Raw genomic sequence first — 16,349 nt, forward strand, 5'->3', positions numbered from 1 at the left:
AGAGAGCGGCGCGTCGACGAGACGTTCGAGCGCCCGCGTTCCACCGGCCTAGAGCGTTTTAGAATGAACAGAACCTGGAGGAAAGATGTATCCCCTCACCGGTCTCGGGGACAGTTCCAGAGCTCTGAAGCGTACACCGGACTGTCGTCTCAAAGGGCGAAACGTTGCAAAGAGTAATGGAATCCTGATACTTTTGGAGGTCGCCGGGAACCTTCACTGCCTCGACGCCCTCGCCGTCGCCGAGTTTCGCGTAGAGCGCCCTCGCGCTGGAGAACTGGTGACCCAGGAGAAGCGGTCCAAAGTCGTAGACGCCCTGAAAGAGGGGCAAACTCCGCACGGAAGACGGGTCGTGGAGAAGGGAACAGAGGGGAGCCCGGTGACTGAACCCGGACGCCGCCCGAGAAATAGAGCTATGCGCCGAAGCAATCGAAATGTATTTTACGCATGGGTGCCGTGTGCACGCATTTTCCATCATGGACGAATAACAACACGACAGTGGAGAAATGTAAATCGCCCCATCTCAACCTCTCTGCGTCTCCCTTGTTGAGGTATCTACCCAAGTACGAACGTCGATACAGACCGCACGCCCATGGCCTCACTACATACATACATACATACATACATACATACATACATACATACATACAACACATACATACATACATACAAACATACATACATACATACATATTTACATACATACGAACAACAGCTATATATATATATATATACATACATATATGTATGTATGTATGTATGTATGTATGTATGTATGTATGTATGTGGGCGGGCTCAGGTACGTCCGTCAACACCTTCAAGCGCGTCTCTCTAGAGCCGACACCAGATGTGATGCGCTGCTTGCATGCCCCTGTCGTATTTGTGAACAGCCAACAGGGCCCTCACCATTCGTAGGGCCAGTGGCAAGGTCAAGGCGAAACACGCCTAGACGCAGGTCGAAGGTGAGGCATCAGTATACACCTAGCTGTCCTTTCGTCTGCGTGTTCGGCCTACCTCGCTGACAATGAACTGCTTTTTTGCCAGACTTGACTTGTCAGTCGGTCTGCTCCGAAGAACCTCTCGAAAGAGGTGGTTTGGATTCGCCGAGAGTTTCGGCAGACTGCATGTGGCCCGAAGGCCGACGTGCGTCAGAGCGTGGCTGTCGCCGACGACGCTGAAGGCGAGAGACGACTCGTACACGCCGGTCTGGTCCACACAGAATTTGACAAGCACTTTCTGCTCTTCCTGCGGCGCGAGAATCCAGCGCGTCGCGCGCACATACCCCGGCTCGCTTCCCAGACTCTTCGCTGAGGCGGACTCGTCTTCCCTGAAAACGGGGAAACCGACGAGCGCAGAAACACCCCCCATGTGCACATCCTGACCCATCCAAGGAGACTCCGAGCGGCCATGTCAAATCTGCCTTCGCGCACGGGGGAAGAAACACCGACGGCCCACCGCACCCCCGTAGTTCATCTGTCCATTCAGACACACATATATATATATATATATATATATATACCTTCCACGGGAGCTATGTATGAATAAATCGATCTCCGGTGTGATTTACATATACAGATTTACAATCATGGAGACGCACGTGGTCAGAGGGCGATGGGAACGCATGAGAGACTGGGCGGCTTCCGGTGGCTTCATCTGTTGGCTGTTAGCGCCCTGTCGTGTTCTGCAGCGCATGTTTGCGAGGCACTCGCGTGCCGTCCACCTAGGCAAATTCCCCTTCGCGTTGCACCGTTCTTTCTCTCCTTTTCTTTCCCCTTCCTCGAGTGCGCCTGGGCCCAGCGGTCCTTTCCTTTCCTCTTTGTCCCCGTAGCTTCTGCTTCCACCTTCTGCGTCTCGCTGTGGAGCCCGCGTGGATGCCGCGACTGCACAATGCTCCGGGGCAAGCTCTGCAAACTGCATGCGGGTCGTTAGAAAGTCCCCCTCTAGCGGTTTCTGCCGGCGTTCATCCTGAGAGAGGGTCATTCGCGTTTTACTCTTCACCTCGTCTCTTCAGCGACAACTCTCTGGTGCTTCCCCGTTGTTCAGGCCGATCGCTCCCGTCTTCCTCCCACAGTGCGTAACCTACATCTTCTCGCCTCGGGTTCGCCGGGGGTATGCCGCGTCTTTCGCCTTCTTCGCGGCGACTTTCTGGCCTCGAGTCTCGTCCTCTGGAGATGCAGAGACGGCCTGGCCAGGCACGCCGGCGCTCTCGTCTGCGCCTGAGGCTGCGGGCACGAAGAGCGAGAAGTGCACGGGGGGCGTTCGCTTGTGCGGAGCACTCGGAGACGTCGCCGATCCTCCCGCCAAGACCGGCCAGACGGCGCCCGAGGCACCAGAGGCTGGCTGGGGTCTCCGAGCGATTTCGTGGACTTCCGGCGCGGGAATCGGCGGCTCGGCTGGGATGGCGGGGGCCAGAAGATTCCGCTGGGCCTCGGCCTGCAGGTCGGCGAGCGACGTCAGGGAGTTGACGAACAAGCTGACGAGGGAGCGCTGAGAAGTTGGAGCTGAGGCGAGCGGGGCGGACGCAGTTGAGGCACTAGGGTTGGCGAGCGACGGGGCGACCGCGCCTGACCCTTCACGAGGGCGAGCAGGCGAAGAAGCAGGAGGATACCGACGGCCCGCCCCGCCACGTGGAACGTTCATCCCAACTGGCGACGAGGAAGAGGAACATGAGGAAGAAGAAGATGGAGCCGAGGAAGAAGCTGAAGACGAGGGAGGCGGAGGGGACGGACGAGGTCGAGAGAAGGAGTGTTTGTCAGAGGAACGGACTTGGGCCTCACTCGTAGCCTGTGCGACCGGAGAAGACGGCAGAAAGGACTGCGCGGCTTCGTTCTCAAGCGCCGAGTCGCGGGAGGCTTGCTCCGTCAAGACGAAGTGCGAAAAAGACGCGGGAGCGAGGACTGCCTTCTCCACCTTCTCCGCGAGGGCGATTTGTTCTGCAACAAACAGCTGGGCAGCCTTGGCAGGCGCGACTGCTTCAAGTTTCTGGCGCAGTGTCTGGACACTGGCCAACTCGCGTCTCAGATCGTCAACGTCGACCTCGCTGAACGGCGCGTTTCCCGCCGCACCGTTGCCTCGCTCTTTGACGCCTGCTGGAGCCGCACCCGTCTCGGGGACACCCCACGAGGAACAGGAAGGCGCGTCGTGGGAATCTGGGGTCGCGCCGCTTTCAGCTGCTTGCCCCGGCCGTCGGCGGCCAGCGTCGACGCAGCGCCCCGGGCCCTCTGCCGCGTGCGCGTCCCATTGATCTTGCAAACGTTTCTCTTGCGCTTGAAGCGCCGACGACAAGTTCTTGTAAAACTGGACTCCACAGGCGACGGTTGCCTCGTTCAGCGTTTCCGGCGGCCCCGCCGCGTCTTCGACGTCGTCTGGCTCACCAAACTGGAAACGCGAACCAACGCGAGGCCCGACACGCGAACAGAAAACGAATTTGAAGTGTGCCAACGCGAACGCCACGACGCCGCGTTCGCCTCCACAGACGGAGCCTCGTTGCGAGACGCTGCTGCTTTTTCTACGCTTCTCCACCTCTCGACAGTCGAAAACGCAGTGACATTCGGCAATGTGCATCCCGGGATGCCGCCTGCTTGTGCACTTTCAACAAACTGCACCGGAAAGTGTATATCCCTGTCTGTGTGTCACCGTGTATGGGCAGCAGCAGCTGTATATACACCGTGGCAGACTGTGGGCATGTGTGGACGTCGGCAGAGGACACTTTCTCTCGAGAGAAGTGCAGACGCGACACAAGACGAACGGGCGCGAAGAGGAAGCGGCCGACGAAACACCCGAACCAAAGAGCCGCGTGGAGGCGTCAGAACTCCGGGCACAGTGCGAGCAGGAATCAGGAAGGATTCCCAAGCGTTTAAATTCGTTCGTGCCTGGGGGCTACCCCGTTTCTGCCCGAGAGCGACGGCGATGAGGGACACGAGACTGGAAGGGAGTCCAAGGCTCCTATGCCTCCATTTGCCAATTTGAACAGAGAAAGGAGACGTGCGATCGGGGAAACGCGCAACCGATCGAGGAAGGAGGAAATGGTGAGAGATGGCGAGCAAGCCAGGAAGGGAGAAAAAGACAAACGCTGAAAGCGTGCCAACAAAACTAAATGCGAATGTTCATATCTGCAAATAGATATAGGTGTCCATGCGCATGTGTCTGCCTACTTATTGCCATGAACATGTTTACGTATACGCGCAATCACGAGATGCGTATCTGTCGCTCTGTGTATCCTTGCGGACGGCGTGAAATGTGGCGCACAAAAAGAGCAGCGAAGAAACCAGTCGACGCGAGAGCGGTGGAAAGCGATCCTCACTCTGATGGACATCACGACGAGCTGCTCCGGCTCAAGGGCTTCGGCAATACACTGCGCAAGAACTGTCGGCTCCGCGTTCACAAGCGACGAGAGACAGCCGTCAAACACTGTCCCCGCAAAGCAGTCGGGCATCGCCGTCCGGTAGCGGAGACAGGAGACCAGCAGTTCGGCAGGGACCGACGCGCGCGTCTCCGGGTGCGTTCTCGCCTCGATCTTCCTCGCCTTGTTGCCTGCATGTACAGCCGGAGAAGAAAACGCGGAGAGAAGGAGAAGAGCGCACTCGAGAGACGCAAGGGCTAGCGACGGCTTAGCGTTTAGGCTGGCGACATTCCTGTCGCCTCGCGGGCCTCTGTCCCCGTGTCGTCCCGTATCCCTCTGGTCGACTCCGCGGCGAAGCCAGGAATGCGGAGGAGACAAGTCAGGCGGACAGGGCGACGAAACAGAGCGGTCAGAGAGGGCCTGGAAGGACGCCCAAGAGAGAACGGGGAGCGACAGAGAACGGCGAGCGACAGAGAATGTGCACTACGAAGACGCGCGCAGATCACCTGCGGCTTTGCTGTCTCCGCCTCGCTTTCTGCGGTCAGCGGTATGCGGTGTCTTCGCCAGGTTGGACCCTTCTCGTTTTTTCCCGGTGTAAATTCAACTTTTCGGCCGGGTCGCACCAGCCCCAATCCTTGTGTGCTTGCGTTGGATCGCCTACCCTTCTTCGGCAGCTGCTCGGGTTCGGCATCCCGACTCGCCATCGCCTTCCTCACTTTCGCCGCGAGCGCGCAAAACGCCTCGTCGTCCCTCAACTTCCGAAACTTCTGTCGCTCCTCCGCCACGAGCCAGTCGAGGCAGGCGTCGACCGTCAAGCATTTCCGCCGACTTGTCTTCGCCAGGAACTGCGCAACTGAGGATTTCCCCACCCCAGCGGGGCCCAGCACAAGCGCGTTGACTCTACACAAACAGACAGCGGCCGAGACAAATTCTCAATCGCGCGGGCTGCCGTCGCCAGCCCCGCCACATACCTGGCACACTCTAAAAAACGCATGCACCGAATATCCATGCCTGCAAACACTTCTTCATACACCCCAACCAACTCACCTGCTTACAGATTACCGTGCACTAGATGTACGCGCACACAACATCGCATGCGCATTTACGCAAACATATATATATATATATATATATCAACACATCCACACGCGCGCAGGTAGAGTAAACGCCTCCTCCCGACGTGTACACTGGCGTCTACAGCTTGTGTCGTTTGTGTTAACACGCCGTATCGCGACTTTCTGAAACGGTTCCTGGCATCCCTTCCTGGCCGCGATTCTGGCAGAATCCGATAAACGCGTTGCGTGTGGAGCGGCGTCATTGTCGCGCCTCACCGCTTCTCCGTTGGGACCCGATACGGAAAGGTCTCCTCTTCCTTCTCCGACTCGCTCTCGCTCCACGGCAGGTTGTCGGGTTCGAGAATCTCGCAGAGAGTCGCTTCTGTCGGCAGCCTCTGCAGCGTCGCCAGGCCCAGGCCGGGCGAGAGGCTGTGAGGACTTGCGCCGTGACTGGAGGCCCCGAAAGGTTTCGTTTGAGGAGCTGTCGAATTCACGTTGCCGTGGGAAGCCATCGCCACATGCACAGCGTCAGGCACTCCAGCAAGACCACTGGGTTCTGGGTCTTCACGCTTCTCCGTCTCGTGGAGAGAAGAGTCCGCGTCCTCGGCGGCGACCTCAGTCGCCTCTGTTTGCAGCAGCCCAGAGGCAGGCTCGTGGTGTAGGGCTCGGCGCAGCACCCGCCGCCAGAAAGGCTTTCCAGGCTTCCTAGAGAGGCGCGAAAAGACGCGAAACAACCCAAACGCCACAGGGGTGATTCAGTACGACGCTCCTGTCGAGTGCGTGCGTTCGTCCAAAGATCCCGCGACAGATGGCTGACAGCTCTACCGCGCAAAGAGTCGTATCGCTTCGCGCATACACCCCGACACACAGAGATGTGTTTTCGACTGTGAGTTGTGTGCATTTTGGTCTGCAAGTCCCTAGTAGAGAACAAGAAAAAGAACCAAGTGTCGATGCAGCCGCTCTAGCTGGGGGCGTCAGGAAAGGACCAATCATTTCCCCCGGTGGAACTCGCGTCGGAACCTCACGCGGCTTCGTCCCCAGAGAGGGCCACACGGCGGGAGGATCAACGTTTTCAAATTTCCTCTGCGGTGGCCTTTGGCTCGTGGTCCTCTGCGAGGCTCACCGGACGGGGAGGAAAGCGACGCCGCTCGCGTCGAAGTCCGGGTAGTCTCTCAGCGCCTGTTCAAAGATTTGGTGTTGCTCGTCAAAGTCGACTGCGCAGACCTCACAGGGCGTGGAGCCGAGATTCGCGATTGAGATTTCTCTCTTTGCCGGCTGAAGCGGGAGGCAGCTGTCAAACTCCAGGACACCCGACGGCGAGACGCGCAGCAGCGTCACTTGCGTGCGGCCCCGCAGAAAAATGCTCCTCCACTTCGGGTTGTCCTCCAACTGAAGAAACAGCTTCGTCGTCGCTTCCTGCTCACAGGCAGCTGCGTAATAGAAGAGCTTCACGTCCACAAACTCCCCTGACAAAAACAACAAATCCGCAAAAGGCCCACTTCCCAGTTCGCAAACACGCAAATGCATCGATTCAGAGAGATGCACATATGCCTTGGTGTCGCGGTAGAGATACATCCGTCGGGATCTGGTTATACAGGCGCTGTAGGAGTTAGACTTCCTAATCTGCAGGTGCCGAAGACCTAAATTTCTTACGAAAACGTTGTATATTCTCTTCCCAACTGGTACAGAGATAAATGCGTGCCCCGATATGCGTAGATACTTCCTGTGTCTCTTTGCTGTTGGGAGAATGCCGCGAACCCGAAACGAGCTGACCGGCTTCTCGGTGGCACCGGTGTTTACTCTCGTTTACGCGGTCGTCTCCAGAAGCGTCTACCTGGGTTGAGGGTTCCTTGCGTGGGATCGACGCCAAAGGCCTGGCCACTTTCGGGCGGTTTCCGTTTGTCGATTCTGTCGCGTAGCCGCCAGGCGACCGGTACTGCTACCGTGTTTTTGAAGCGAACAAAAACGGTTTTCCTCTGGTCTATTCACACGGGAGAGCAAACGCAATTCATGAAACCACGCGTTGTCCAAACTGTTGCTGAGCCGACCAGGCTCCCACTCGCGCTCCAAGACAACGCCTACAAAGGCCGGCGCTGCTAGGCAACAACGATAACAAGTTTCCTGCGCCTTTCGCCAACCCGAAAGGACACCAGCGTCGCCGATCCATATATATATATATATATATAAGTAATATACATATAAATAGCAGCGAATATCGCCGAGTCAGTCTCAAGAGTTGAGTAGGTGGGTCTCTACACATGGACAGAAGGCAGAGGTATGGCAGCGGGATGTGCATGCGCTCGAGACGGGCGAGCATTGGGAGGCAGAGGTTCGCGGCAACGTTGTGGAACCGCCAGGGTTTTCCTCTTTGCGCTGTGATGCTCCCCGGACCTCGCTTGACTGTTCCAAAGTCGACCTTGTCTGTCGAAATGGTCAGATCTGGAACGACAAAGGAGGCCCGCAGATGCACCGTATAGAGAGTCCCCTCTGCGGACTGGAGCTGGAGGACGCCGGAAACAGAGCCCTCTTTGTCGCTGGCTGTTGACACAGTCAGAGTCGCTTCTTCGCCAGGGACGAGGCGATGAATGATTTCGGGTTCGACGCTGAAGCGCAGACTCGCCATGGCCTGGCGAAGAGACAGAAACGGAGACGAGAGAGACAGACACAATCGGCACACACGAAGTACTCCCCTGAAGATCGGGCCCAGCAACGCCCGGCGCCGCGCCGCCATCCAGGGATTCTCGCTTCAAACCGCGCACGCTGCCCCGGTTCCAGCTACTTCTTTTCCACGCGGATCTTTTAGACGAGCACGCGACCTCGCCTCGATTGCACTGAGCAGTTGGCGTCGCCTTCGTTTGTCCTTTGTGTGAGGGTTTCCCCACTCTAAAAAGGCGGTATGGTTTCCAGGTTCCGACTCGCGAACTTCCAAAACACTCGGAAGCGCACCGGAACCATTTTATGCGCCGCCGTGTTTTTTCCTCGACTCACGCGTTTGTTGGTGCGCAACGAGATGGGCGCAGAAGAGCGATTCGTGATGCGAATGGCCTTCCTTCTGTTCTGGCCGACGACGATGTTTCCAAAATCGTAGACGTACTGCGCCGCTGTCACGCGCACGCCCTCGAGAAGCGTCTTCGCCTTCGTCGCCAAGGCCTCCCCGCTCGCCGTCTACGAGGGACAACCACAACGGCACGGAGTGAGAAAAGGGGAGAACTGCATCAGCTGTATCTCGAGCAAACCGATGGTCAACGCAAACGTTTCTCCAGCGTCGTCCTCGTGTGTCGCGAAAAAGCGACGCATCACGGAAAGCCTGACAGAGGCAGGCCGTAAGACTCACAGACGCATCCACTGATATACGAGCATTTTTCTCCGGATGTTACGACTTCGGTACAAGGAGAGAGAGAGAACGCGCGGGAGTGAGACGAAGCGTAACATTTGCAGGGCGGCCAATATCTTGACAAAGCACGTCGGCCCACTCTCTGAGCAACACGGAAGTCACCAGTGGACAACAAACACCTACCTTTACATATATATATATATATATATATATATTTGAATAGACATTCAGCCAGCATGGCGTTTGTGCATCAGAGGGCCCCCATGCTCGTTCGCGGCTGTGTGATCGCTGATGTCGCCTTTTCATTGACGCATGCAGAGGGTTCGCGGGCGCAGTTGGGATGCGGCTTACTGAGAAGGAGAGATTCGAGGCCTGCCTCTCAGGCAAGGCGCCGGAGTCTGCCGCACGACTTTCACTCTTCTTTCCGTTCTCAGTGGCGAGGCTGGGGACCAGCAGCTGAAGAAGGAAAGGCACATCCCGTGCGCGACAGCCGTTTCCAGATGCATGCAGTCCACATTCGCCTCTTCTCCGAACGCGTGGAGACCCCAACTGGCCGTTCAGCTCCACTTACGGAGAGATACTGAGACTGAATATTCTCGCAAACGTTCAGACGGTCCACCTCCCGCTCAGCTCGTTCTTCCAGGGATAGCACGGCCCGTCGAGGCCGCGCGGCCTTCGCGTCGTCCCCGTCGAGGGCGCCCTGGCGCGACTCGCCTGCTGAAAAAGCGAGGGAAAACGCTCCCACGTGCACGAATGGGCCAGCGAAGACGGAGACAAGGATCAGATATATACCGGTTTTTACAGGCGTGCGGAGCAGAGAAAGAATCGAACGAAAGACGGATATGCGGCTGCCGTCCACATACGACCTCCCGTGAAAGTCTAGAGGCCGCAGTGCCGATGTGTGTCTCCTTTCATGAGGGGAAGGTTCACTGTCTCGAAAGAACGCCGAGGTTTGCGAGAAGGGAGGGTCGGCACTGCTGTCTCTTTATACGCGTGGCTGCGTTTGAAGCGCTCTCTACAGCCATACGTGTACCTATATATATGTATATATATACATATATATATATATATATATAGGTAGATAGATAGATAGATAGATAGACAGATAGACAAATAGATAGATACAGATAGAGAGATACAGACAGATAGATAGATAGATAGATAGATAGACAGATAGACAAATAGATAGATACAGATAGAGAGATACAGATAGATAGATAGATAGATAGATAGATAGATAGGTAGACAAATGGATAGATACAGATAGAGAGATACAGATATATAGATAAATAGATGGATAGATAGATAGATATGCGCATAGCAAGGGATAGATCGAGATGTGGCTGTATGTACGAGATGTATTTACGTGCATACGTAACTTGTTTTTTGTCTCGTGTTTTTGTTTCGTGCGCATCGGTGTGACAGGGGCTGCGGTCAGTTGTGACGCACGCTCAGCGGTGGAGAGTTTCTGCATCATTTCCGCTTTTCGGGACTGGTGGGATGCGTCGTCTCTTCTCGGCAGGTTGAGGGAGATACTGGGAAACGTGCCCACGCCGCGAATGAAAATCGGCACTGACTCAAAGTGTCCGATCTCGAGGAAAATCGTCTGGTGAAACTCCATTGGCATGCCTGCATAGCCGGCACACAACGATCGGGGTGGTACCACTCTTCATTCTCGCTTTTGCTTCCTTTCCTCCCTCGTTCAAGAAGCGCATGAATCTCTCTCTCAATATATATAGATACGGATATACATTGTTTCGTCAGCATGCACTTTGGTAGGTGCGCCAGCGTAAATGTAGAAACATCTGTATTATATGGGCTAGCATATACACACACGTGCTCGCACGCATTTCCTGTCGTTGCATGCGTTCGTGGCTGAGTCGCTATTTCCCCTGACAGGGACTGAACAGCTGCAGGTGTACAAAAAAAGCTGTATCTGTATCTCCCCATGGTCGCCGTTTGTCCTGCTGGAGCTACAGTCGCTTGGCAGTACAGCGCAGGCAAAAACTTGTGTTTGTTCATTTTCTTCCTCACCTGGTCGGACGCGAATTACCACTTTTTGCTTGTTTCTAGAGGGCACCTTCCCGGCCTTTTTGCTCACGTCCACCAGCCAGGGGAAGGCAAGTTTGGAGAGATCCACGAAGAACTGGAAGTCGACGAGACCGGTGTTGTGAATCGTCAACTCGCTCTCGGCGACGCGGCTGTAGGGAACTTCTCCGAAGTCGAATTCGCTCGGGGTCACGCGGAAGGTCGGAAGAGAAGCTTGGCCTGCGGAAACGGCGACGCGAGCTTGTGGAAAGTCTTCTTCCCCGCGAGGCGCAGCGACCGGGACGGAAATGAACGTCATGCGCTCAGGGACCGAGTGGTCGAGAACCAAACCAGAAATGCGACAGAAGACGGGAACGAGAAACGAGTGAAAACGAGCATTCTGAACAGAGCGACAGTTGAGGCGCGCCCCGAGCGGCGAAGCGACACCGAGCCGATCTCCATTCGCGAGCGGAATCTCAAGGTGGTTTCCAGAGAAATAGGCAAACACATGAAGAGCATCGCCAGTTCCACCCGTCTCTCGCTATAGAACGATCGTTTGCAGACGTCTACACGCGCATGCATGTATGCATGCATTCAGTGAACATGCACAGACATGCACGAATATATACCATTTGCATGCACGCACATGCATAGAATCCTGTCGATGTATGCGTGTAAATACACATGTCGCATATCCACGCAGATGAAAAGATGCAATTAGGCACAAACCGCTACATGCCCGCATGTTTCACACACACGCAGGAGGCGTTTCCCGTTCGCTGCTGACCTCGGAGACTGAGACAAAATTCGGGGCCGTTCTCGATGACGCAGAGAGCTGTGGCTGTTACGCGAACATCCGGCACGCCGAAGAATGTCGCACAAATCGTCTCTGTTTCTCCAGGCTCGATGGACCCAGTGAAGGGGAGGAAATCGAAGACTTTGTTGATCGGGGGAGGTGGGGCGGTATTCACGAGGGCGAGAGGCACGTCGTTGTCGCCTGGACGAACGGAAACGAGACGACCTCGTGCCGTATGGAAGCCGCCGGACCGAGAAAATGAACGGCGGCTCTTGCCGGCGCCATGCACGTCGCCCTCGGGCCCTCATCGTGAACCCAACTGGCGACGCTGCATTCCCCCTTCTCTGAGCCGCTCTGTGTTGCTTGTATGTTATGTATGTTTATATATGGATGCGTGCATGTAGGTATGCATGGTTTTATGTAGGGCACGTCTGTATGCATGGTTGTATATATGCATGGTTGCATGCGTCTGTGTTTATCTCCGACCATGTCTCTCTCTTTTCTCTCGTGTCTTTACTGGCTCCGGATACCCTCAGGACGCTCGTTCTCCCTCGGCTCACCAGACGCATAGCGGAAATCGTATTGCTGGGTCAAGTACCAGTGATACACCACTGGCAATTCTGTTGGATTCTTCAGGGTGATGGGGAGGCGGCGACTCGTCTCGTTGAAAATGCAGCCGAAATCCACTTCCTTTGTGTCGATTTCAACTGCGGGGTACACAACCTCGGCCCGGAGCTCCACAGTCTCTGTTTTTGAATGCCCCTCGTAAGTCACGTCCAGCTTCTCCCTGAGATGCAGCGGAACCGCAGGAAAGCCCAAGAGAAATCGGAAACGCGAAACAGACTGGTTGACCAGGCACCCGCTGCGTGTGTTCGACAGCTTCAATCCCAACTGCGTAACAGTCTGCAGACGCTCATAGTGTACATAACGGCACACCTTTGTCCTCCAACTAATTACAGGTATGGTACTATAATGTCTCTGTTCATTCGATTCGAGTTATACAGTTCTGGATCGCGTATCATTTGTACAGAGACAACATCTACTTATAAAACGCCGATTTCTAAAAAGGTAGCCAACGTTCCAGGCCGACGGCGCTCATGTGTGCACAGGGCTAACACGGATGCGTGTGATCCGCATATATATATATATATATACATATATATATACATATATATATATATATATATATATATGTTAGGCTACGGGCACGTATGCACAGGTGCAAAAAAAGAGTAAGGCTCAACAGCTGTACCCGTACATGACGAGGTATTTCGAATCTCGGAGGCTTGGTCCACCCCCCGCCTCCTTCTTCTTACTTTAGTTTGGAGCAGACGCGCCCATTGAATCGCGGATCGAAACTGACCGTCAAAGTGCTCGTCGACTTCCCTCTCAGCCTCAATTTGCTCGGCGACACTGAGAAGGGGGCTGGAGCTTTGAAGGCGCATGCAGCTGCCAGCGGCGTTTCATTGCTGCAGAGAATTTCCTGTGTCATGTGGTCTACGGAGACTCCTTCCTTCCAAACGTAACTGAAAAGTGCAAGCAGATATCACAGAGCGCGTCATGCTAAAACATACCTATGATTCACAAACAAAGTTGTAAAGGGAACGCGAGTCGTCCCCTGTGGGCAGCGCCAGACTTTCAAGGCTTCCCTGTTGCCTTGCCGCCTTCTTCTCCCCTGCTGTCTCCCTCTTGCTCACCAGCTGCTCCGATTCCCGGTTAAACTGCTTTGCTAGCTACAGAGGCGTGGTCGATCCCTGTGTGCACTGGCTGTGGCTTTCCTAGTTGTTTTTATGCGCAGAAACCCACGCTCTGGGCATTTCCCCCGTCGCTGCAGCTCCTCTCTGCTTCGGCTGCTGCGCCGCTCTGCAACTCACCGGAAGGAAACAGCGTTGGAAGAGAAGGACACCGACGGAACGAAAAAGTGCGCTTCTGCCGTAGTTTTCAAAACTGGAACCGACTTTGTTCCGAATCCCGAGAGCTCCGTACACACCAGCGCATGCGAGAGATGCCCCGGCGACTGACTTAAGGCTCGGTACTCGAACTGAAACAAACAACCAAGCAAGCAACGAAAGAGGGAGACACCAACCGAAACCTGGGTGTCGTGACGGCAGCCGCTGGACGTACACAACTGAACGGAGAGCCATCAACGCTTGAATTCTCCGGTTCGCCTCTAGGCGAAGGCCGTCTGGGCATCGAATCGCAAGCGCTCGCAGGCGTGCTCAGTGGGTGTCGAGCACATCGAGCGAGAAGAGGCAGAAGCACGACTGCTCTGCTCGATTGAGTTTTTTCGATGTCTTGACACACACTCCTTGTTGGCGTCCGAGAAAAAGCGTCAGAGGACGACGTCTCCTTAGACTCCGTCCTGCCACGCGTAAAAGACGTGCGGCCTCCCCCGACATAGAAATGTATACTTACATACATTCACATGCATACACACATTCACGAATATGTGTCCGAGCTCATAGCCGCTGGACGAAGAAGACCGTTGCATGCAGGGATTTATATACGCGCTGGCCAATTCTAAGATCCATTATTTGAAACGAATAATCGAGGCCCGTGGCGCGTACACGCTTCCTGAGCTTTTCCAAAGGGGTGCACAGGAATTTGTTCACACCTGTCCCGCAGCGTTTGCATGCAGTGTGCAAACTGCAGGGGGCGAATGCCTCCCACCACAAATGCACCAGTATGCATAGGAATGGAATAAATGAAGACATCTACATACCGCTGCAGATTCTCGTGCATATATGTTTTTATAGAAATGCCAACAAATATTATGTTTCCACCTAGGAAGCGGGACGTCCTCGTCGTCAGCAAAGCCCCTTGTCGGTTCACACTTGCAAATATCCGTACACTTGGATATATATATATATATATATATACTTATATATATACATATATATATATATACTCAAATCGAGAGACTGTGAAAGAAAGATACACACGGTCAAACGTACTCATGTACGTATATGTACATGTATAGAACTATGTGTGTATGCATTTGTGCAAGACGATTCCTGTGCACATGGGGTGCGTCCCGTGGATCGTTGCCTTTGTGTAGCGAGCGGCCGTCGATCGAAGGCGCTTTCCGCGCGTGTGGAGATCCTGAATGACACGGGTCCCTTCCCGGTTGTCGATTCTGTGTCTAAAGCGTTTTCCCTTTCTTGCGTCCTTCGTCCACGGTGAACCTACGGCCGCCGAGGCATTGGGCTCCAGTACGACGGTCTCCGGCCACACGGTGAAGGCGTCTTCCTTGGGGTGCAATTGTTTCTCGGCTCTGCGTGCATCCAGCCAAGACAGTTTCCGAGCGCGTCGCCCTCGATTTTCCACTGTGAAGCTGAAGGTCTTGAGTTGCCCCGTGTAAAGCATTCCGAAGTCAACCAAGGAAAGATCGCGAGAAAAGACCACGGGCGTCTGAGTCCCCTGGAGAACACAGCGGCAGGACATAAGTCGACTGGAGGCTCGGGGAAGTTCCGGCACGTCAACCAGATGCATGCAGGCAAATAACGGTTTAGACACGAACGCGTAACCACTCCCTCATACATCTATATACATATACATACATTTATCGATACATATATCAACCGTGAGTCCCAGGAGGGGGTCACTCTGATGCTGTGCCTCAGTGTGTTTGTGCCTGCCGTAACACATGCAATAGCAAGTGCAGAACCCCCCAGCAACAGTCAGAGCGTCCACTGAACGGCCACAAGCCGACCGCGGACGCTACAAGCTATATATATATATATATATATATATATATATACATATATATATATATATGCATATAGATAGATATATCTAGATATATAGATATCTATATATAGATCTATATTGAGGTGGTCGCCTAGGTTGTCGTGCCCATGCACGAGATGTGACGGGAAGCTCGGACGGGTCAGCGACAGCACACACGAGGACTCCGTCATCGTCGTGTTCAGGCTCGGGATGAGCATCCCAACAGAACTGTCTGGCGATTTAGCCAGACGCAAGCACGCATGGGCGCTGGGTCTCCTTTCGTACCAGGCCGCGAAGAACGACGGGAATTTCTGCGCCGTCGGCAACAGAGAGAACCAGGAGCTCTTGCGCCTGCACAGGTTCTGGAAAGGCGCCGATCACTTCGAGCATCTCGCTGCTCCCAGGGGCTACGGTGAGGACTTGGCACTTCAACCTGAAGCATCCGTCTTTTCCCCGCAGACTGCATGTTACCTCGGCCGCAATGGGGCACGCGTTTGTCACCTTCACGAACCGGGGTGCCTCCTCGAGACAGGTCACCTGGGAGAAGGCAGTGGCTCGGGCCCACAGCGAAAAGGGAGATGAAAAGCGAGAGACAAACAGACAAGTGTGGACATTGCGCAAGAGAGCGGAGCGTTGCGCGGCGCATATTTGACGAACACAAAACAGCTGTGGACAGCCGACGAACGGACAAGACTCGCTGCGATGGGAGACACGGCCGGGAAGAAAAAAGAGACGCCAGACGGGGGCGAGTGTACAGAGCAGTGGCAAAGCAAAACGGATGTTACACGCCGAAGTTCCGAGTGCATATATCATAACTGGTGTATCAAAATTGAAAGACGTCTCACAGCCGCTCAGTGCGTGCACCGATACTTGCATATGCACACATGCTGCTGCCTACATCCATACATCCATCCATACATACATCCATACATCCATATATATATATATATATATATATATATATATATATGTATATATATATATATATATGTATAAATGTGTATGCATGTATGCCTTCTATAGGCCACGAATCGAGGCAGTTGACTGCATCCCTCGACTGTCGGCTGC

General features: G+C 54.5%; 1 protein-coding gene across 1 annotated transcript in view; it reads right to left on the bottom strand.

Annotated features, from left to right (window-relative positions):
* Positions 1-16,349, bottom strand: part of NCLIV_044250 (conserved hypothetical protein) — a gene marked incomplete at both ends in the record, with an annotated part of 43,029 nt that overhangs the window by 19,631 nt on the left and 7,049 nt on the right. The window contains 20 exons of the mRNA XM_003881345.1: positions 100-313; positions 1,012-1,324; positions 2,081-3,375; positions 4,301-4,530; positions 5,001-5,239; positions 5,671-6,099; positions 6,518-6,860; positions 7,229-7,375; positions 7,786-8,020; positions 8,383-8,559; positions 9,080-9,184; positions 9,300-9,445; positions 10,178-10,357; positions 10,763-10,996; positions 11,544-11,753; positions 12,113-12,339; positions 12,869-13,078; positions 13,427-13,593; positions 14,742-14,972; positions 15,567-15,818. Of these exons, the coding sequence (XP_003881394.1) occupies positions 100-313; positions 1,012-1,324; positions 2,081-3,375; positions 4,301-4,530; positions 5,001-5,239; positions 5,671-6,099; positions 6,518-6,860; positions 7,229-7,375; positions 7,786-8,020; positions 8,383-8,559; positions 9,080-9,184; positions 9,300-9,445; positions 10,178-10,357; positions 10,763-10,996; positions 11,544-11,753; positions 12,113-12,339; positions 12,869-13,078; positions 13,427-13,593; positions 14,742-14,972; positions 15,567-15,818 (5,584 nt within the window). The remainder of the gene's footprint in view (positions 1-99; positions 314-1,011; positions 1,325-2,080; positions 3,376-4,300; positions 4,531-5,000; positions 5,240-5,670; positions 6,100-6,517; positions 6,861-7,228; positions 7,376-7,785; positions 8,021-8,382; positions 8,560-9,079; positions 9,185-9,299; positions 9,446-10,177; positions 10,358-10,762; positions 10,997-11,543; positions 11,754-12,112; positions 12,340-12,868; positions 13,079-13,426; positions 13,594-14,741; positions 14,973-15,566; positions 15,819-16,349) is intronic.

The sequence above is a fragment of the Neospora caninum genome, chromosome IX (assembly GCF_000208865.1).
Source record: "Neospora caninum Liverpool complete genome, chromosome IX".
NCBI lineage: Eukaryota > Apicomplexa > Conoidasida > Eucoccidiorida > Sarcocystidae > Neospora > Neospora caninum.